The sequence below is a fragment of the Panthera uncia genome, chromosome C2, assembly GCF_023721935.1.
Source record: "Panthera uncia isolate 11264 chromosome C2, Puncia_PCG_1.0, whole genome shotgun sequence".
Classification (NCBI taxonomy): domain Eukaryota; kingdom Metazoa; phylum Chordata; class Mammalia; order Carnivora; family Felidae; genus Panthera; species Panthera uncia.
This window is the reverse complement of record NC_064810.1, coordinates 79,102,158-79,123,864: the sequence shown is the minus strand read 5'-3', so window position 1 is coordinate 79,123,864 and position 21,707 is coordinate 79,102,158. Positions and strand designations below refer to the sequence as shown.

Sequence of the window (21,707 nt, the reverse complement as noted above, 5' to 3'; positions counted from 1 at the left end):
AATAATTTCCGAAACACACGTCCAAAACTCCAGTGTTTCTTTATTGAATTCTCTCTTGAATTCCATCTTAAAATAAAAACCATGAACCTCAATTAGAATTAACACACATTCTGAGGGTTAATTTCCACTTTAGAAAGAAAAGATCAAGCCCTTTTTTAATACAATTACTAGTTTAATGACCAGTGAGCATACGAAACAATGTTTATCAGCAGATTCACGTAATAATTTAATAATTATTTAATAATTTAATAATTATTTTCCTTTATCTTAAAGAATATAGCCTTCCCAATCAAATGTAAACTTTATTTTGATATCATATCAAAGAATGACATTGGGAATTGCAAGGGAGCAGAATGCATGACCCCAAAATGTGCTACTTTAGCATGTAGATTATTTGGAGCTGAAGGCAAACAAGACCCTGCAGATTCAAGAAAAACTTTTCCTCTCCCTTAACTATCTAAAATAATTGAGACAGGGGGCCTGGCCCAGAATGGGAGCTACTACCAGAGAGAACTTTTAATCTAAATGACTCATCTGTAGGACAAGACAAACATCTAACCACCACACATCTGCTCTTTTTATCCTGAGAAGTCCCCCCCTCAGGCCCACATCCCACCCAGTCCTTAGCTCAGGGTGGCATAGTAGCCATAACCGCCTGACTTATTCCTGGGGCTCCTGTCCTTAGGAGGCTCCCATAGATATGTAATTAAAATTGTTTTCCTCCTGTTAATATGTCTGATGTCAATTTAATTAGTCAACTAGCCAAAAGAACCTAGAAGGATGGAGGAAAAACTCCTTCCTCCCCCATAAAACCTTTTCTAAAATTGAAAGTAAAGCTCTATCTTTTTCTCAAAAGGAGAAAATTACTTTTTAGAGTTTGCTTATTGAAACTTGGAAGCACAAAATGAAAAATAGGGGTTTTACACAATTTCATTGCTTCATACTTTTAAGGACTAAAATATCTTTGTATAAAACTATCTCTGCTATACTTATACACCAACAAACTATACTTTCATTCCAATTATTTTTTAAAAGGAGTAGCAATTTCCTTTCAAATAGTTACACAGAACTATAAAACTCTTATTTAACTCTAGAAAGGATGAGACCCTTTCGTCATACAAATTAAAATGTGAAGTTTACTTGCAAATCTACACTCCATCACTTTAATATTAACGTAAATACGATGAAACTGCCTTCATCAACTCCTTCATTTTGGCAACACAAAGATGAGCTTCCTGATGTTCTATAAACAATGTTTATATGATGGAAGTTCATCTAAAATTCAACATAAGCAATAGCATATGAGTGTGGAATGGAAATCAAGGAATGGTCTTAAATAGGAAGGAAAAAGCCCCAATATCTCTTAAGCAGCAAGAGCATCTTCCCAGTTTAGTTTCAAGACATGTACCATCGTCCATTCATCCTCCTGTTTCCAGAGCCCTGAAGATAACAAAAGAAAAATATTAATAACTTAATTTTCTGTTGCCTTTGTGCACATAAGAAAAAACTTGCATTTATAAAATCCTATCAATCAAGGTCAGATGACAGTTTAGAGTGATAAGATACATAAGGTTTAAGGTTAATTATATTCTTCTGAGGGTCATATTAGTTCCTAATAGAAAAGACAATCATATACAAACATGAAAAAGTGGCTGTCTATAGGGATTAGTCTAAACTAAGATTTACCTTCTTCTTTCCAAAGGAAATGGGAATTTTATCAGATTTCCAATTCTTAATTTCAGCATTTATTAAATACTATAAAATTCTTTTTTTATAAAAAGTAATACTTCAAAATGCAAACAACATATAGACAATAAAGAGTAAGTTTTTGCAGTTTTGGAAAACAGTTCAGCAGCTCCTAAAAAGGTTAACCTATGACCTTGCAATTCTACTCCTAGGTATGTACCAGAGAACCGAAAACACACATGCACAAAAACACTTGTGCACAAAAGGAACATAGCACCATTCACAATAAACTTGAAAACAATTGAGAAGGGAAATGCCTCAAATCTCAGATCAAATGATGAACAGACAGACCTCACTGTGTTTATCTAGACACTGGAATATTATCCAGCCACAAAAAGGAATGACCTACTGACACATCCTACAACACAGATGACCCTAAGATCACGATGTTAAGTGAGAGATGCCAGGCACAGAGGTCACACGTTGTAGGATTCCATTTACAGGAAATGTCCAGAGTTGACAAATCAAGAGACAAAAAGTAGCTTACTGGTTGCCAGGGACTGGAGAAGAGAGAAGATACTGGAGGTGGAGGAATAAGGAGTGCCTGTTAACGTGTACGGGGTCTATATTCACGGTGATGAAAATGTTCTGGATGAAAGTTGCACAAACTTGTGACTGTATTAATAAAAGCCACTGAATCCTTTACTTTAAAAAGGTGAATTTCACGGTATGTGAATTCTATATGAAAAAAAAATTAAGAATGTTTTCTTTCACCCTAGACGTCTAGCCTTGTTCCTCAAAGACAACACTTTCAGTAATTTCTTTAAACCCTTTCAGAAGTTTTTAAGGCATGTAATTAGCACATAACCATGTGTGATAATCCCTTTCTTTTTTGAAAACACACAAGGCAATATTTTACTCCTCCTCTTCTGCCTTCACCGCTCCAACCCCCCAGTTTAGAGATGATTCAGTATCAGCACCCACAGATACATCTTATTCTTTTTCTTTTTTTCCTTAAGTAAGTGCCATGCCCAGCTTGGAGCTCAATGTGGGACTTGAACTCACGACCCTGAGATCAAGACCTGAGCTGAGATCAAGAGTCGGACACTTAACTGACTGAGCCACCCAGGTGCCCTATACCTCATTCTTTTTAAAGATGCATTCTAGAACATGGATGAACCAATTCATTAGGCACCGGCCCTCTACTGGAAAGCATCTGGGTTGTTTTCCAGTCTGCAGCTATTTCAAACAATGCTGTAATGAACTTATTTTTAAAAAAGATCTTTACATAAATGAATGTATCTGTAAGATAAATTCTAATCAGTGAAATTGTTAAATTGGTAAATTCTAAGAAGTGAAATTGCCAAGTCAGAGATTGTGCGCATTTAGAATTTTTATTTTGTCAAACTATCCCCCCAAAAGTTTGCACAAATGTCCACGTTTTCCAGTGGTAAATGAAATGTCTTTCTAGTGTTGTATACCACCTTTGGATCCTTGTCAATCCAATAGAGGAAAAAAGTCTCTTAAATTACTTACAAATAAAAGTGAGTATCTTTGTGTTTGTATTTTTCTGTGCACTATTTATTGACATCTTCCGTCTGTTTTTCTGTTATTAGTCTTTAAAAATACTTCAAAAATAGAGAAAAGCAAACTAATTTCTATTTTAAAAAGAGTATTTTATATTTGGATTAAATTAAGTTCTGGTAAATTTATCTGTATCCACGCTCCTTCAGTATTCAAATCTTCGTTTGGATTAATTCTGGTAATTTATTAATGTTCATAGGTGCCACTAACAAAAATTCGCTGACTTAATTGATTTGATTTATGTGTAGGGTGATGGGAAAGATGAAAGATGTGTTAGAAAGGTGAAAGAAAACAAAAGCTATGAATGGGGAAAGTAGTATCTTTGGAAGTACAACCTGTATTGGGCAAGAAGCAAAAAGAGTAAAACTTGCCCATTATATTTGCCCAGTATTCCATAGGCTCCACTTGGAATATTTTGGTTGGTCTTCTCACTGTAAAATGCAGTCAATATGGGTATGTCAAGTCTGTATATGCTGGTGGGAGTGATGGGGGAAAAGTGGCAGTGGCCAGTAACCTAATATTCTGTACAGTTTTTTTGGCATGCTTCTAAGATTTTCCCAAGATAATTTGTTCTAATGCCCACCAGTGTTTCCACGTAGGAGTCTTATCCTGCTGCTTGTTTGGAGCCTGCGGCAGGGGGCACCAGACTGTCCAGCTGTTGGCGATGTCCTGTATTAATCAGCCACTCATAAAACTTGTTCTCCACGAGTACCTGGAACTGCTTCCTCTGATCCCTAAAAGTGCCGTCACGAGCAAAAATAATGTAAGAACACCGGTTCACGTTCATTTTCCTCCAGGTGATTGTAAAACGCTTTAATGGGATAGACATTAAATTGTGTCTAGTTATCCAAATAACTGCTCTATTGAGTTCTGTACATTAGAGCACTACCACCACCAAAAAAAAAAAAAAAAAAAAAAAATTATATATATATATATATTATACACACATATATATATGTATATTGGTCAGATACAATACAGTATATATAAAAGTATTCTGCACACTCCTCAGCTTCTATCCAAATGGTGCTCATTCTTCCAGATCCAACACAAATTCTTACTTCCTCCATAAATCTTCCCTGACTACCCATGCCACGTTTTTTGAAACTCTGTTAACCATACAGTGTGTCCCTGGCTTCCAGAGTTCAAAGACTAGTACCTTGAAATAAAATTTTGTGGTGAACATAATAAACCATAATCATCTAGTATCACAGCATGTAATTTAAAAATAAGATATTTTAGCGCCCCAAGTTTAGGATGGTTATAATTCCAGAATAAAAGACAACATTTTAAATGGATGAAATTTAGCTTTGTTTTAAAACACTATGCTTATTTTTCACATTTTACGGCAGATTAGGGAAAACTTTGACCAAAACTAGCATCAGTCCTTGGAGCAGCATTAGGAATCCACCCCTAGAGAGTCGGTCTGTGGTGGTTGCCAGGAAATCTGATTTCTAGCAAGCCCCTTGGATGACCTTAACACACAGCCAAGGTTGAGAACCACCGATAGAGTGTAGAGAAGTAAATTAAAAACTAAGCTGATTCATTCAAGTATTGGATTATATGGCATAGTCTATACATGACCTTTCATTTATAGAGTCCTTTATCTGTCAACAAACTTAAGCTTCTGAAAAGAAGTGAGTCTAATTCTTTGGCCTCTAAGTGCTCCCATCTCCCAACCAAACAGCCTGGAATAGGGACCTTAAAAGACACACTCTATCTTTCTGATTACTTTACCACGGCTGTAAACATGTACAGATTAATTTTCCCGTGGAATTTTATATAAGGCAAATTCTTCCTCTAGAAAACACTTACTTTGTCAAACGAGCCTCCTTCACAGTTTTCTGCCAGATTTGTATCTTCTGCTCTCTTTGACGCAGTGCTTTCTGATATGCATATGGAAGCCCCCCAGGTATCTCTGTCGTATCCCCTTCCATTTCAAAGGGGATAATAAATACATAGAATTCACAAGGTGGCAAGAGTCGGAAGACACTTGTGTCGCTGCTCTCTCTGCACACAATCATTGGATTATCCCAATAGTTAGGCACTGTAGCAAGGCCGGTCCTGGCCATGTGATCCTCCAGCATTGGATAATGGGTGTGAAAAGGGGCCAAAGTTACTGTCTGGTTTCCAGAGAGAATAAGTGGGCGTGTAGGTGTCAGAATGTGAAAGACGCAACCTGCCGTGGAAGAGATGGACAAACAGTGGCAGGCAGCAATGACTTTAATGTTGTCACAGCTGTGGAGGTGAAGAGCAGTCTGTACGGGGCCCAAGACAAATGTGCTATTCCTGCACTTCTCAATGGTCACAGATCTGTAATGTGAAAAAAATCAGGTGAATTCCCCAGTGAGAATAAGTAAATATTGTGCTACAAAACTATTCTCTGATAGCAAAATCAGAGGACTAGGATGATCAGTCCTAGTCCAAAGAAAACATCAGAATATCAGAACACTGTGGAGACTGTGCTTACCGTAAGGGAGACAGCAGATATATAAAAGATTCGTTGCAACGATGAATCTTTACGTGTGCCCCCACCAGAGTATCTGAGCTCTTGGCCAAGGTCTGCTTGTAAACCTGGCTCATCACCACCATGCGGTGCATCCTAGGGGCCACATGACTATTACAAGCAATCTTAGCTCTTTTGGTCGTCCCTTCAACTAGGTAAGAAAAATATAAATGAGATAGTTTCAAATCAAAGAAAACAACCATATGAGGTTACATATGTCTATGTGTGTATACGGGTCTAAAATTAGATACATACAAGGTTTGGGAAAATGTTAGATCTGGGCTTTGGGTAGGGAGGTGTTTGCTATACTGTTCTCTGTGTTTCTCAGTACGTTTGCGATATTTCATAATTTTTTGTCATAAAATTTTTTGAAACCTATAATCCATTCAAGATTGCCTACAGATCTAAGGTTTGTTTCATGTGTAACCATTCAAGTAATACACCTAAGTTCACATGGCCAGAAAGTGACAGAACTGGCCCAACTCAAATAACTCAAATATCTTCTCCAAGTTGACTCAATTTATCATCCCAGTCCTGAAATAATCTCTTTAAATTGCCATAATACTAATTTCAATCCCCTCCTCAGCTACTTACCACAGTATTCCATGAATTCTATTTGGATTCAGGTCTTTAATCCCTAGATCATTAGCGACTGAGAGCATATTTTCCTTCCACACACAGTGCCTCACACACACGGACACTTAAAACATCTGTGCAGGAGTTACCCTCCTAACACAGTCTCGCCATCGTGTGACTGGCTTCTCAGACTGTGCTTCCCTGCAAGCCATCAGGATACCCTTGTAGATAAATGAATACTGGCCAAATAGGAAGAGGTCACAGGAATATGTGATTCTTCTTTTTTAAAAACAAAACAAAAAAACAACTTACTGCTTCCTTTTATTAAATAAGTAACACATGGTTATTGTAGAAAAATTTTAAATAGTGGCAAAAGAAGATAAAAATTATTTGTGATCTTGTTATCCACCACCATTAACATTTCGGTATAATCCTAAGAGATTAGATATCCTCTTTTTCCTACTAGTGACTACTGTTAACATCTAAACAACTGCTTGAGCCTATATTCTTTTATCAACATCAAAAATTTATGTAGTATGTCCTATATATTTATGGCACCCTTAGACATCTGGAAGTCTTTGACCTCCTCTAGAGCAATAGCTTGGTTAGACACGGAATTTGTGGATCACAATCGTTTTGTTTTTTGGCATTATAAAAATTTGATACAAAACTCCTTTTTTTAATTACATGGAGCCTATTTTTTCCTTTATCTTTGAAATTCAGAGATTGTGGGAGTATATTCTAGTTTTGGGGTTTTTTTTCATTAATTTTGCCTGCAATTTGCCTCAGTATAGGCACCTACTTCTTTTTAAACTTCCATCCGAGCCCCCTTCTCTTAAAACTTCTACCTGGGCCAGAAGTCATGCGGCACCCGAACCTATCCTGGACTGTCAGGAATAGGTATTTGATGTGACCAAGGCCAGGATTTTCTTTACTGTAACTTGAGTTTTCCAATTTAGAAAAATCTAATCTGTTTGTGTCTGTGTGCCTAGATAGGACCCCATCTCTACACCAACTGTCTGACGCTGTAACCGTGGGAAGGCCAAATGCTGCTGTGGTGCATGGAAAACAGGAAAGCCTTAAGCAAAGGAGCATGTGAGAGGGCAAGGGAGAAAGAGTCTGAATAAAGAAGAGCAGAGAAAGAGAGGACTGACCCAAGATGGAATTGCTGTTAACTGTAACCACAACGATCCAGGATCACAAATCAACTCTCTGACTCTTGCTGCCTTGACAGGAAAAAGTCATAGACAAAAGAGAAATGTTCCCTTTTCTTCTCTCTTATAGTAGCAATATTTTTCAGGTCTTCTACAAAAGATGTAGGACTATTAATACACCAGAAAACACACACTTCCTTCACTTGTCATCCAATTTTTAATATAGATGAAAATACTGAAAAATACCTTGGTGAGCCCAAGCCAATTTCTTTCCAGACTTGAGGCAGGCAGATGTACCAAATGGATTCCCAGTCAAACAGGTTCTCAGCCAGGCTTCCAGCTTGTAGAAAGAAAAGGTCTTAGAGAGCCTTGAGAAGCCACTTTCTGCATGTAGTGGTTGCCACAGTGCAAGTTCATGAAGTGGATATATCTTCCTGGCTCCACTCACTGTACCTTCAATCAGAAAGCTGAGGGCCACAACAGCTTCTCGAGAGACGAGACTACTATGGGTCGAATGAAATGATGCAGTGAGTTGTTCTGGATCTAAAAGCAGCTCAAGGAGGTCTGACAGATGATCATAGACAAATGCTTGGTGACTGTAATCATTCCAGTTCTAAAAAATATCAAAATAAAGCACACTTAACAAAGAGATTCTACAAGACCTGAAAGTGTTGTATTTTAATTGTTTTGTACTTATATTTTGCCTCATCTCCTAAAAAGCATTTAAGGTAGCAATGTACACCTCATAAAGATTTTTTAAATATATGTGATAGGTATAAACAGATTCTCTGCCTTCTTTGGCTAATTCAAAAGTAATACTAACAGCTAATCCTTAGTGTGTGCCAACCAGTAAGTGTTATACAAACCTTAACATATTTAATCCTAGCAACAATCTTGCAAAAGATGCCATTACCATGCTCACTTTACAAATAAGGAAACGGAGATAAAGAAAGGTTAAGAATCTTACCCAGGGTCACAGAGCTGGTAAATACTCTAGGTTTCAGATCTAACTTTCGATGAAGCACTGGGTTTCCTTTTTTTTATTTATTTTTATTTGTCATTTTGTCTATTTGAGAGAGACAGCAGGGGAAGCGGCAGAGGGAAAGAGGGAAAATCTTAGGCAGAATCTTAACCTTAAGAATCTTAATCTGACTCAGGGCTCAATCCCAGGACCTGAGATAATGACCTGAGCTGAAACCAAAAGTTGGGTGCTCAACCAACCGAGCCACCCAGGGGTCCCATGTTGGGTTTCTCTACTTACCTTCTCATATTACAGGAGGAACTTCAAATTCCACTGGATGAAACAATGCAACTGATCTTACAGTAGCTAGATTTAAGACAAGTTATAACTTTTGGAATAAGCTTGGAGTTGGCAGATGTCTCAGTGACTTGGCTCATTCATTTGACAGATATTTTGTGAATATCTCTCATGTGGTATGAGCAGTGTTAACTGATGAATTATGCAAATTGGCTACGACATAGTCTTGTCCTCAAGGAACTCAGAGTCTATGTAGTGAAAAAACAATATAAGCGAGCAACTATTACACAGTGAGATAAGACCTAGGGCAGAGATCTGTGAAGACATGCTAGGAGCATGAGAGGAACAAGGAACTCCCCTTGGGGAAAAACAATCATTGTGGAGTGCTGTTTGAACAGATTCTTAATTAACGCAAACATATTTTTAAAAAAGGCTTAGGCCTAGGGAACAGCGTATGCAAAGACCCATAGGAATAAAATTACCTGTTGTGTTCAGAAAACTGGAAGTTCTGGGTGGGATTTAGGAAGCATGCTGGGAAGTGTCAGGTAAAGTTAAAATAGTAGGCAGGGACCAATCAGGAAAGGCCTGTAGGAAACCCTAATAAAACATCTGGGCTTTATTTTGTGTGCCAGGGACTTTAGGGCTATTTTCTTTTTTTTTTTATTTTTTTATTTTTTTTTATTTTTTATTTTTAACGTTTATTTATTTTTGAGACAGAGAGAGACAGAGCATGAATGGGGGAGGGTCAGAGAGAGAGGGAGGCACAGAATCTGAAACGGGCTCCAGGCTCTGAGCTGTCAGCACAGAGCCCAACGCGGGGCTCGAACTCACGGACCGTGAGATCATGACCTGAGCCGAAGTCAGACGCTTAACCGACTGAGCCACCCAGGCGCCCCTATTTTCTAAATAGCTGTACCCTTTTTTCTTTTTAATAAATTCTCATTTGGATACCAAAGAACATGTTAGGGACACTTGGATGGCTCAACTGGCTAGGCATCTGACTCTTGGTTTTGGCTCAGGTCACAACCTCATGGTTTGTGAGTTCAGGCCCTGCATCAAGCTCTGTGCTGACAACATGGAGCCTGCTTGGGATTCTCTCTCTCCCTCTCTCTCTGCCCCTCCCCCACTCGTGCCCATGCGTGTGCTCTCTTTCTCTCAAAATAAGTAAATAAATACTTAAAAAATAAAAAAAAAAAAACATGTCAAAGCAGAGCTGTCACTCTTCATCTCTCTTATTGCATCCTTCTCGCCCATCGTAGGCCCTGAGGTGGCCCCATGGAGCACAAGATGAAAACAGCAGTGACAATGATAATTCATTGATGGCAGCTTTGGCAGGAGACAGATCTAATCCTTCTGCATTTAGAAAGTCCAGTGTAGTGGGTGGGGTGCAGATTAAAAGCAGAGTGACCAGGTAGGATCTAATTATGGAAATCAAGGTCCCCCCACCTCCAAAATGTCATTATGGTCTATATAAGAGGAAGAGACAGAGTTTTATTATATATATATATATATATATGTGTGTGTGTGTGTGTGTGTGTGTGTGTGTGTGTGTGTATATATTTTATTTTATTTTTTTTTTTTTAAGATTTTATTTCTTAAGTAATCTCTATACCCAACGTGGGGCTCGAACTCACAATCCTAACATCAAGAGTTGCATGCTCCACTGACTGAGCTAGCCAGGTCTTCTGAAGAGGGACAGACTTTTAAATTAGAGTTATTTTGGAGGCAGAATCGGGAAGACTTGACAAATAACTAGGTACAGGCGCTGAGAGAGTGAGCATCGGAAGCTGGTGGTAACTTGCACTGGCATAGAGAATATACGTTAATTTAAGTAAAGGGAGATTTTACTGTAGGCACACGTGGTCATCTCCCAAACTGAAGTGTAGGTAGGCCTCATAAGAACTGGAACTGGAAGGCTACCTTAAACCTGGTTCTTTCTCAGAGGCCAATGTCTCTACATGTCTGTTCCATTCTACTCTTTTTCTCTGATTACTTCAGTTTCTAATCCCTCATAACTCCAGGGCACTCATGAACATGGTGGCTATTCTGGTACCAATATCACCTGAGCCACCAGCTCAAGCACCCCTCACAGACTGGTAACTTCTTCAGTTCCTGGGGCTACTGATGGGGCCAGGTCATCATTTCCAATCAGACCAATTTCACATACATACCTATGAATGGGTTACTCTAGTCAAGGGTCCATCTCTGGCCTAATCAGTTGTAGGGAAAGGTCATGCTATAGCACAAACTAAGTCACCATTTACTGGTGCTTACTATGAAACAAGTCTCATGCTATTATATTAGTGAATTCTCACAGCCATCCAGAAATGTGCAATATCATCCCCACTTACCAAAGAGAAGCCAAGGCCTAGAAAAGTTAACTAACTTGCCTAAAATCATGTGATACCAAGTGGCAGAGCCAATTTGAATACAGACTACAGATGGTTCAAAACACCGTCTCTATACGGTACCCACTCAACAGGAAATACATGTGGAAAGAACACACAATTATTGGCCTTTCTAATACATCTGGACTTGGGCATTCTGAAATTAAGGTATAGATAGGGTATCTGCGTGAAGAGGGGAATCTAAAATGCAGACAAACTCAGGAGTCATTGAGATATATAGAGTAATGGGAAGAGAAGAATTATGTTTAAAGAATATGTCTAGTGTGAGGGGGAAAAAAAAAAAAAAGAATATGTCTAGTGAGAAGACAAAATGGCCCCAGGCAGAATCCGGGGGGAAAAGCAGCCTGTCGGGGCCAGGGGGGGAAGCTCATGAAGAAGAGTGAGAAGGAATAATTAAAAGCAGAACCAGGAGGGAATAGCATCATGGAATATAAGGGTGGCCAGATTTACTCGAAAAAGATTATAAAAGTACCAAATATCAGAGAGGTTTTTGTTGTTGTTGTTTGCCTCAGAACAATGTGTGTGTGTGTGTGTGTGTGTGTGTGTGTGTGTGCCTCAGAACATTTTTAAGGAACCTGCACATGGCAGTAATACTGAGGTCTATGTTTTCCTTAAAGTTCTTCAGAATACTTTTACATAAACGGGTAAAACCATTTCAGTTTTCCTTACAAAGACAGAAGAAATAACACAATTTCTAAAACTCACAACATGAGGCAGTTAAATTTAACTTCTAGGTCATCACATCATATAATATTACATAAGCATGCTGAGCTTAAGCATACTGAAGCACATCATTTAAACATATGACAAGATATTTTTACAGAAGTTTCGTCAGTAGATCTCAACAGACTTTGCAAACACTACATCTTTTCATTTATCCTACCTTAGTCAAATAAGTAGATTCAAATTCATTGACATTTGCAAAACTGAGAATTCTAATGAGAGTACAGTGAATAGTTTGCCCCCAAATCATGCAATTTTTGTGTCACCAAAGGAGCAGAAATCACCTATTTCAACTAAGATTGAAAATATTTATTTTGTTTTATAATAAGGAAAAGAAATGAAAAAAGCAAAACAAAGCAAGCATGCCAGCAAATGACTGGCTTATATAAGTAATCCTAACACAATTTTTAATGAAGACAAATCATCTTCCTCACAAATTCCCTTTCAGAGGAGACCAAAATTTAAACAGTACCTTATTATGGCAACTGGATTTTTCAGCCAAGTCAGGAGACTGAGATCTATTTCTGGGACTAGGCCACTCTTCTCCAATCAAAGATGTCCTCAGGGAAACCTTGTTTAACTGCTGCATATATAAGAAGAGCAGAAACTGTAGTGTGTCCACTGAAAGCTGTCCAAGAAGAAAAGAGATGATGAACACATGTCTTTAAACCACACCAGTCCAGGGACACCTGGATGGCTCATTTGGTTAAGTGTCTCTTTTTTTTTTTTTTTTTAATGTTTATTCATTTTTGAGAGAGAGAGAGCGCACATGCACGCATGAGCAGAGGGAGGGGCAGAGAGAGAGGGAGACACAGAATCTGAAGCAGGCTTCAGGCTCTGAACTGTCAGTACAGAGCCTAATGTGGGACTCGAACCCATGAACCAGGAGATCATGACCTGAGTCGAAGTCTGACGCTTAACTGACTGGGCCACCCAGGTGCCCCTAAGTGTCTGACTCTTGATTTTGGCTCAGGTCACGATCTCATGGTTCATGAGATTGAGCCCCACATGGGGCTCTGCACTGACAGATTCTCTCTCTCTCTCTCTCTCTTTCTCTCTCTCTCTCTCTCTCCCTCTCTCTCACAACCCCCCTCAAAATAAAATAAACTTAAAAAAAGAAAATCACATCAGTCCCTATTCTACAACTAAGTAGATATAGTAAAATAAATTCACGACAGTTTGCTGATCTTAAGAACAAAAATGTAGAAACTTGCTAGCATTTGATATGTAGGTCTCTGATACCCAGGAGTTCCTAAAATCAATTAAACTGAAGTCACCTACCTTCTTGGAAAGCTATGTAGCATCTTTGGCTGTAGACATTCTCTCCCAAAATTGATGAAGTGGAAAAGATGGAGTACATACTTTTAAAAAGTGTATTATTTCAAAAGTTTACAATTAAAAAAAAGGAAACCCTTTAGTCATTTGAATAAATAAATTAATGGAAGAAAGGAAGAAGGAAATTTCACCAAAATTTGGAGGTTGGTCTAACCTAAGACTCACAGACTTATCAACAAAGTTTAGGGTATCAATGCAACACTTGAAACTGTATGTAATTTTTTGGTGTATGTACATTTTATAGGGGAGTAGGACTCAGGTTTTCATCAAGTTCTTCAAAGAGTGTGTGACTTAAAAAAATATCACTGGTCTGATAGAGGTTTATAAATCATTTCGTATTTGAAAAAGGGTCTGGTTTGAAGCTCAGGATTTGAAGTTCATGATTATCCTCAGATATCCATTCCCATGCACATACAGGAGGCACAAAAAAGTAACACATCTGGTACTATAGCTATAGAATAGCTGAAAATCACTCTACCTAAGAACTTAAAAATACAGAATCTCAGGATCACCTAGACCTACTCAGTCAACTGTCAATGGAACCCCATGAATCTACCTATTAAACGTTTACTTTCTTAATCAAGTTTTTTGAGATAACTGTAGATTTGAGATTACATGCAGTTGTAAGGATAGAGAGACCCCGTGTACACTGTATTCAGTTCCCCATCTTGCAAAGCTATAATACAGTAGCACTACCAGGCGACTGACATTGGTGCAGCCAAGTTACAGAACATTTCCATCAACACAAGGATCTTGCACGTTGCCCTTTTATAGCCACACTCACTCCCTGCTTCCCCCTCCCACACCCACCCCTTCCTTAATCCCTGACAATCACTTATCTGTTCTCTATTTTTGTCATTTCAAGAATGTTATATAAATATAAATACAGTATGAAACCTTTTGGGACTGGTGTTTTATGCTCAGCAAAATTCCTTGATTTTCTACATACTTCCATTGAATAATTATATGTTATCATTATTCTTTCATATACCTTCCTATTCAAGAGACTATAAGATCCTTGTCTTTTTCATTTTTCTATTCCTGGTAATTACCATAGCACATAGCACATAATAAGCACTCAAAAAATGTGGAGCTTCTTGAAGGTTTCATTCATCTCTGTATCCAGCATCCACTACTGTACCTCACACATAGTAGACACTCGATAAATGTTTAATTAACGAATAACTATACTGTTCTTTATCTCTTGGTTGCTTGCAACACTTTCTTTCAATTTCCAAAACCCTGTTTAGATATTACGACATGTGGCAGAGAGTGACTAGTACTAACTAAATATACCTTTGCTTTTCTTCCTGGGCACACGACTACATAGTATTTCCCAGCCTCTCTTGAAGTTAGACATGGTATAACTGAGTTATAGTCAATGGAATGTGGGTGGATTGACATATACTATTGAGTCTCCCAAAAACTCTCCCAAAAGAAATGGCAGTAAAAGACTCCGAGACCCTAGTGGACATGGCTGGGAAAAATTGTATCATGCCTGCAATTATTCATTTCCACATCCTCCGGGAGGCCTTTGGGTCCGATACATGGCCATAGGAGTTCTTTACCTCCTGTGAGGTAGTTTATCTCCCCAACTTCCTGATTTTAGACATGGACATATGACAAAGCTTTAGCCAATGGAATGAAAGTCATTGCAGTCTATGTCACATCAGAGCCAAAGTTTTAAGAGGCATCCTGAGCTTTCTCCTGCTCTGCTGCTCTTCCCTTCTGTCCTAAGAATAGGCACGACCAACACAGAACATGTTTCTTCGGCCTGGGTCCCCAAATGAGGAGACACAGGGAGTCAAGCCATCACCTGGAAGAGAGGCCTAGCTAAAGTGCAAGCTGCACATAGAATAAGCAAGAAACAAACCTTTGTTACCGTAAACCACTGGAATTTCATTTTTGTTTGTTTTTATCTGCAGCAAAGCTAATATAATTGTGGTTCCAAAAGACAGATGACTAGATCCCTGAGTTATTGCTCGGAAAACAGCAGCCTAGAGATCCATCCAACCGGATGCCCTGTGGTATACTGCTGCTTGAAGGAGAAATAAACTGTTAACTGCGCCAAGCCATGGAAATGCCAGGATTGCTTATTACTGTAAGGAGCCTACTCTGATTAATATACTTTCTCTGTGAAGTCTTTCCTGATCACCGGAACTAATCATTCTCTTCCCTATTCTATTTCTGCACTTTACGTTACACTTTTACTATTGTACATTCTACACTATCAAATAGCACTTTTTCACACACCAACCTCCCCTACTACGCTAGGAGATCCATGAGGGCAGAGATGCTATTCCAATCATCTTTGAATCCCAGCACATAGCAGATGCTTACTTAAAAACAGTCGGGTGCCCTTATGAACCATGTATCAATGGTTCATAAGCACTGACTCACCTTAAAATATTTTTAACTTTCTTTGAGAGAGATAGGGCATGCGTGTGTTCAAGTCAGGGAGGGGCCGAGAGAGAGGGAGGGAGAAAGAATCCCAAGCAGGCTCCACACTGTCAGCGTGAGCCCAGTGCAGGGTCCGATCTCACCAACCATGAGATCGTGACCTGAGTGGGAATCAAGAGGTGGACGCTTAACTGACTGAGCCACCCAGGTGCCCCTCACCTTAAAATATTTTTAAAGTCAATGAAAGTATTTGCTTCTTTCATTTGCTGTGTTCTTGTAATGTTTTGGAAGTAGGTGAATAGGGATTGCTAACTAAGAGCTAATTCATTAAATACCACCCAACTGGAACTGTTTAAAAAAAAAAAAAAAAAGGCACTTTGGGATCACAATGATCATTCACCTAAAACCACACACTGCACAGCTAGTACAAAACTTACAAATAGTTTCTTTCTCAAAACAATGAAACACACATACACATACATATACATCTATACCTGATTTCTTTGCTTTTCGACTTCATCCTCAGACATGCAGTTGGACAGAAGCTCGGACCATTCCAGGCGCTCTTCTGGTGTCTTCACTGCAAGACTATCAAATATTTCAAAGTAAAGCCACGCCAGATCCTTGGCCAACTGCAGCTTCCCACATGCAATGTGCCTCCACGTAGACCAGTACAGGCGTGGGTAAGCCCCCTCTGTGGCCCGGGTTCGCACATAGGTGGATATCTTCCTGAGATAGTGAAGACTGAACTTGGATGGAGGGGGGACTTGCAAGGCACCCACTATAAAGGGTTCTGCTTTCACCCAGAGGAGAACTCCGGACTGAGCCATATTATCTCTAAGGACATCTGTGTGAAAAGACTTCTTGGCATACCTATGAAACAAAAGTTTTTTCACAGACTGATTTGAACAAAACTCATTTATGCATTTTCTTTTGATTTTTTGTTTTGTTTCACTTACACGGTTTCTTTAAGGTGACCCCTCCCTTAACTATTTTAAGATGTACTAGGTCAGTTTAAAAAGCAGATCTAGTTCATCAACCAAGAGCAGAATTCTTGGTCAGATCTCACTCCAACCCATTTGAACAAGAAAAATTTTGTGATGAAACAAAATTATCTTCCTTGAATTGTTTGAAGTGGTTGTTTTAGGAAGAGTGTAAATGTATGAAGTATGAGTTCCTGCTCAGGAAAGGAAGAAATGAGTCACCTCTTCACAGGACATCTTTGCCTGCCCTGAGGGGGAATGGTAGTCAAAATAAGGGGGATAAGACTTCCAAGTCAAATCACTTACACATAGAGGATGGCAGGTTAAAATTCTGGATGTGTTAACTGACATATAGTTCAATATGAAGCACTAACATGAGGCAGATGAATACTCACACGAGCATAGGCTGCAAAAATAGATCATCTTTATTCTCTGTAACAGTGAACCCGTTCTGGCATATTCTTTGTGCTTAGTTCAGGTGCAGTGCTTTTAGATTTTGCTTGTTGGTTCTTGGTTTTAACAATATACAATTTTTATGGGATAGTTCTAGCTAAAAACAGAAGGGGAAGAAATCATCCACTGTTCCACCATCAAAGGGAAACTAGTAAACATACTCTTGTGTTTCCTTTCTATCTCTTTTTCTACACAGACCGGAGGTTAGTTTTTGAATTTTCAAATGTGCGATAATACCATGTATACAATTCTGTCACTCTAAATAAATGTACCCGCATGTATTCACCTGTTCTCCTATTTTCAGACATTAAGTAGGTTTAAAAGTTTTCACAAAAACAAGGCACGCAAAATACTGATCATTGTTGAAGCGGGGTGATGAGCACATGGGGGTTTATTTACCTATTCTACTTTTGTGTATGTTAAAATTTTCCACTATAAAAAAAAAAGCTTAAATGTGGGTGAAGGGGATTAAGAGGTACAAAATTCCAGTTATAAAATAAGTAAGTCACGAGGATAAAAAGTACAGCATGGGGAATCTAGTCAATAATACTGTACTAACTTTGGTGACAGATGACACCCACCCTTGTGGTATTTTTGTAATGTATATAGTTGTCAAATCACTACGTTGTACAACTGAAACTAATACAATGTGTATCAACTATACGTCAATTAAAATAATGAAGAGTTTAAATGTTATAATTAATGCTATATTACTGTCTTTCTGTGTATTTTCTGCACTATGATTATTTCCGGGAAAATTTTCAGATGTGCATTTGTGAAATGAAGTAAATGGCATTTCTAAAGCTCCTGATACATATTCCCATTGCTTTCCAAGATGACTGTATCAAACTGTATCATCACTTGACCAAGGGGTACCACTTGACCATTGAGCAATCCTCAGCATTAAAAATATCACTTTAAAAAACCTTCCTTATACGACTGATGGAAAATGTTTTATTGCTATAATTGTATTTTGCCTTTCATTCCAAAAAAGGCATGCGTCTTTGGGGAACTATCTGCTCCAAAAATAACTGACATCAGTCGAATGCTTAATACCTGCGAGGTAGCACGCTAAATATTTTTCATTTTCACCTCCTTTCGTTCTCTCAACCACCTGGAGATAATATGATTGTCCCCATTCTCAGATGAGAACACTGAGGCTTAGAGAAGTCAAGGGACTTACTCACACTCTTAAGTTGCCACTGTTCTGGATCAGAATTCAAGTCGGTCTGACTTGAGAACCGTGTTATTTACAAATGTACTTTAGGAACCCAGTTTGGGAAGAATCTCCGAAAACGGGACTGGATCCAGGAGAGGATTACCAGAATGAGTGGCCTTAGATGTGAGGCCACAAAGGGCCAGGTAAAGGAATGTGGGAGCATGAACCGGAAAGAAGGGTGTGAGAGGCTAAACGACAGCTGGCTTCATACAAGGGAATGGCTTAGCGTTGTTCTGAGTAAAAGAGATCGGAGTTAACGTGAGAAAGATCTCAGTTCGCCCCAAAACGTTAAGCGACTGCTCTGTGAGATACTGAACTCCTGTTCCTGACGTGTGCGACCAAACGCCAGGGTACGAACTCTCCATTTAACTGCGAGACTCCAGACGGCTAAATTCGTAAACAAACAAGGGCTCTGTGGCTCTCAAGAGCAGCCCCGGGGAGGGCTGGGGTTGGGGTTTTCAGGCGGGGACAGCGGCCTGAGACCACAGAGGTCCTCTGGGGGCTTCGCCGACACCTCCGATGTTGTCCGGGTTCGGGGCCGCACCAGCTCCCCGGCCGGACTCTGGGAACCGGGATGGCCCAGCCGACAGGCCCCGTGGCGGGCCCGAAACCCGGCCATCTCCAGGGCAGCCTCCCCACCCTCCCTCCCTGGCGCCGGCCCGCGCGCAGTTACCTGCGAAGGCACGGCCGCTCCGCCGCACCCTCCGCGTGCCGCCGCGCCCCGCTCACCCGGCCCAGCCCCTCGCCCACCGCCTCCTCCACTGCGCAGGCGCCAGGCCTCGCACCACAGAGAACCGGAGGCCCACGCGGCTAGAGCGGCCGCCAGGTTCTCCCGCGGACTGAGAAAAACTCGGCTGAGACCGAGAGTCCCCGGTGCTGGGACCTGGAGCCAGGCCTGGCCGCTTTCTGGTGCCGCGCCTCCCCACGCAGGGAAGTAGCAAGTTTTTTATTGCTCCACCCAACCAAGGTCAGCCAGTAGCTGCTGGTAAGGTCAGCACGCTTTGATCAGTAATATAACAATGACAGTTTACGTTTGTAGTGTTTACTAGGGGCCGGCAATGTGTAAAGCACGTTTATGTGCTATTATCTCAGTCTTCCCAAGAGCCCTTCAAGTTAAGTACACTTGACTTACTGAGAAGTAAACTAGAGGTAAAAGAGGTCTATGTAATAGATCCCTAAGGTCACACAGAAAGAGAGCTCCCAGGATAGAAACCCAGGCCGTCTGAAGCAACCCCCCAGGATTAGCTCCTTAACTTTGTTAGCTGTCCTGCCACGTTAGGGCCTTCACGAAGCTTTTTTGGATTCCACCCTACAGAAGACATCACTCCTTCCTCGAAGCCTCCACGTAATGATTTTTAGCCATTTCCTGGTTTCTTAGTTCGTTTATGGCCTCTATAGGTGTGGGAGATACAAAAGTAAATAAGGCGATAAAATGCAATTTAGTTTCTCTTTGATGTGGCCTCCCCTATTAGGCGTTTTCCTGAAAGCAGTAACCTTATCTTCCTCTTTCCTCTATGAGTCAGGAGAGAGAGTCTTTGGATTCAAACAGATCTGGGTGAGAATTCAAGCTGCACCACTACCTTGAACAGATTCTGTCACCTCTTATGCCTTTGTTCCAACAGCAATGATTATTGAGCACAACTGTGTGTCTGGCACAGTGCTAGGCACTAGGACCCCAGCAGTGAACAAAATAGATAAGATCCTTTTTTGGAGTGTATATTTTAATAGGAAGAATAGATAATATGTATTAAGGAAAAAATTGGACAATTTCAGATATTAATAAGTGCTATGAATTTGGAGGGGGAGGTAGGGGGGTCAATGCTGAATTTGAGCTGAGGACTGAAGAATAAGCCATCATATGAAAATCGCAGTCGAAGCAACTTTTACTCTGTGGCAGGCTTCATTCTAAGGTGCTGTTCTATTCAGGTGTGAACAGAACAGTCCAGGTTCATGCTGTCTTGAAACTGGCATCCAGTTGTGTGAGTGTGGGGGATAGGGATGGAAAAAAATAGGATGGTGTAAGAGTAAGGGACTCAGTAGGGGCTGTTTTTGATTGGTTGATCAAGGAAGTCTTCTCTGAAGTAGTGACATTCCAACAGATTTGAGTGGAAAAAGGAGTCACCCATGTTAAGAACTAAGGGAAGAGTGCTTCAGGCAGAGAGAAAAGCTAGAACAAAGGCCTTAGGGAGAAATAAGTTTGGTGTATTTAAAAAAGAAAAAAACCAGTTTTGCTGGAACATGGTAAGGAGTATACTCCTTAGGTGCAGGTACAGATCATCTTAAGCTTTAAAATTCTTTTTCCAGCTTTCTTGTGACATATACAGAGTTTTACAAGCTATCATAAAGAGTTGGGGTTTTATTTTAAATGCAGTGAAAAGCCATTCGGGGCTTTTGAGCAGGGTAATGACAGGATCTGATATGTTTGTAAAATATCATGGGGATGGGGGTCAGGAGTGAACACAAGATACTGAAATATTAAGAGTGGAGGCAGGAAAACCACTTAGGAGGCCTTGCCAAGTGAGAGGTGATGTGACTTGGCCCTGAGAGGTAGTGGAGATGTACAGGAGCGGAAAAGATTCAGGATACAGTTTAAAGGCAAAGATTTGGATAGGGGACACAAGGGGAGGAATCAAGGTAGACACCTACAATTTTGTCGTGAACAAGTAGGTGGTGGTGCAATTAATCAGATGAACAAAAGCAGGTGGGGCGAATCAAAGAGTTCTCATAAGTGTGATGATAGTTATTCGTTGCGTGTTTACTGTGCAAGACGCTGTGCTAGACGGTTTACAGCTTTTCTCCCTTTAAAGTTTCACAACATTGCCAGTAAAATGTTTTGCCTCAGGTTTGTAAATAAAGCTTAGGCTAGACTTGGGGGGGGGGGGGGCGGGGGGGGGGGTATGGAGGGGGTATGTTCTCACCGCTAAGAAGTGGTGGAAGCCGAATCCGAACCTAAGTATGTCTGCCTCCATAGCCTCTTCTCCGTGAAACCCAGGCAATTTTCTTCCGGGATTGTTCGAAGAGGGTAAATAAGTTCTCCTAAGCAATTCGTCCGCCCTACGTTTGGCGTAGAGTAATTGTCTCCGCCCATTCCTCCAAAGTCCCTCTGCTCCCGCATCCAGCTCAAAGCTCTACATGAATGAAATTCCGAGACTTGTAACCGAGGTAAACCTTCCCTCCCACAATTGGTCAGTGCTGCAGGAGGAACTTCGTGATTGGTGGAGAGTCCGAGGAGGCGGGCGGGGGGAATTCCTATACCTCGGGTGCCCTCGCTTGGCATCGTTTCGCCCCGACCGCCTTTTTACGTAGATTTCTACGACTCGCCGCTACCGGGCCTGAGCGGATTCCTGCGGCGGCGCGATCCTCTGACGTTTTCTCCTCTAATAGGCCCGGAGCTGCGGCTGCAATTCGGAAGCCTAACTGGC

General features: G+C 40.3%; 1 protein-coding gene across 3 annotated transcripts; it reads right to left on the bottom strand.

Annotated features, from left to right (window-relative positions):
* Positions 1 to 20: 20 nt before the first annotated feature.
* TBCCD1 (TBCC domain containing 1) lies at positions 21 to 21,522 on the bottom strand. Of its 3 annotated transcripts, XM_049629525.1 has the most exons (10): positions 21,204 to 21,522; positions 18,959 to 19,677; positions 17,009 to 17,163; positions 16,125 to 16,503; positions 12,368 to 12,523; positions 7,753 to 8,119; positions 5,741 to 5,927; positions 5,086 to 5,583; positions 3,854 to 4,004; positions 21 to 1,440 (listed from the first exon to the last, which is right to left on the bottom strand). In XM_049629525.1, exons 3-9 carry the CDS (start codon positions 17,014 to 17,016, stop codon positions 3,875 to 3,877), a joined length of 1,725 nt encoding a protein of 574 aa, XP_049485482.1. In that variant the 5' UTR covers positions 17,017 to 17,163; positions 18,959 to 19,677; positions 21,204 to 21,522; the 3' UTR covers positions 21 to 1,440; positions 3,854 to 3,874. The 3 variants fall into 3 exon arrangements, with proteins under 3 accessions (XP_049485482.1, XP_049485485.1, XP_049485483.1); XM_049629528.1 differs by lacking the exon at positions 17,009 to 17,163; XM_049629526.1 differs by lacking the exons at positions 18,959 to 19,677; positions 21,204 to 21,522 and having other exon boundaries at positions 17,009 to 18,933.
* Between the last annotated feature and the right edge of the window lie 185 nt (positions 21,523 to 21,707).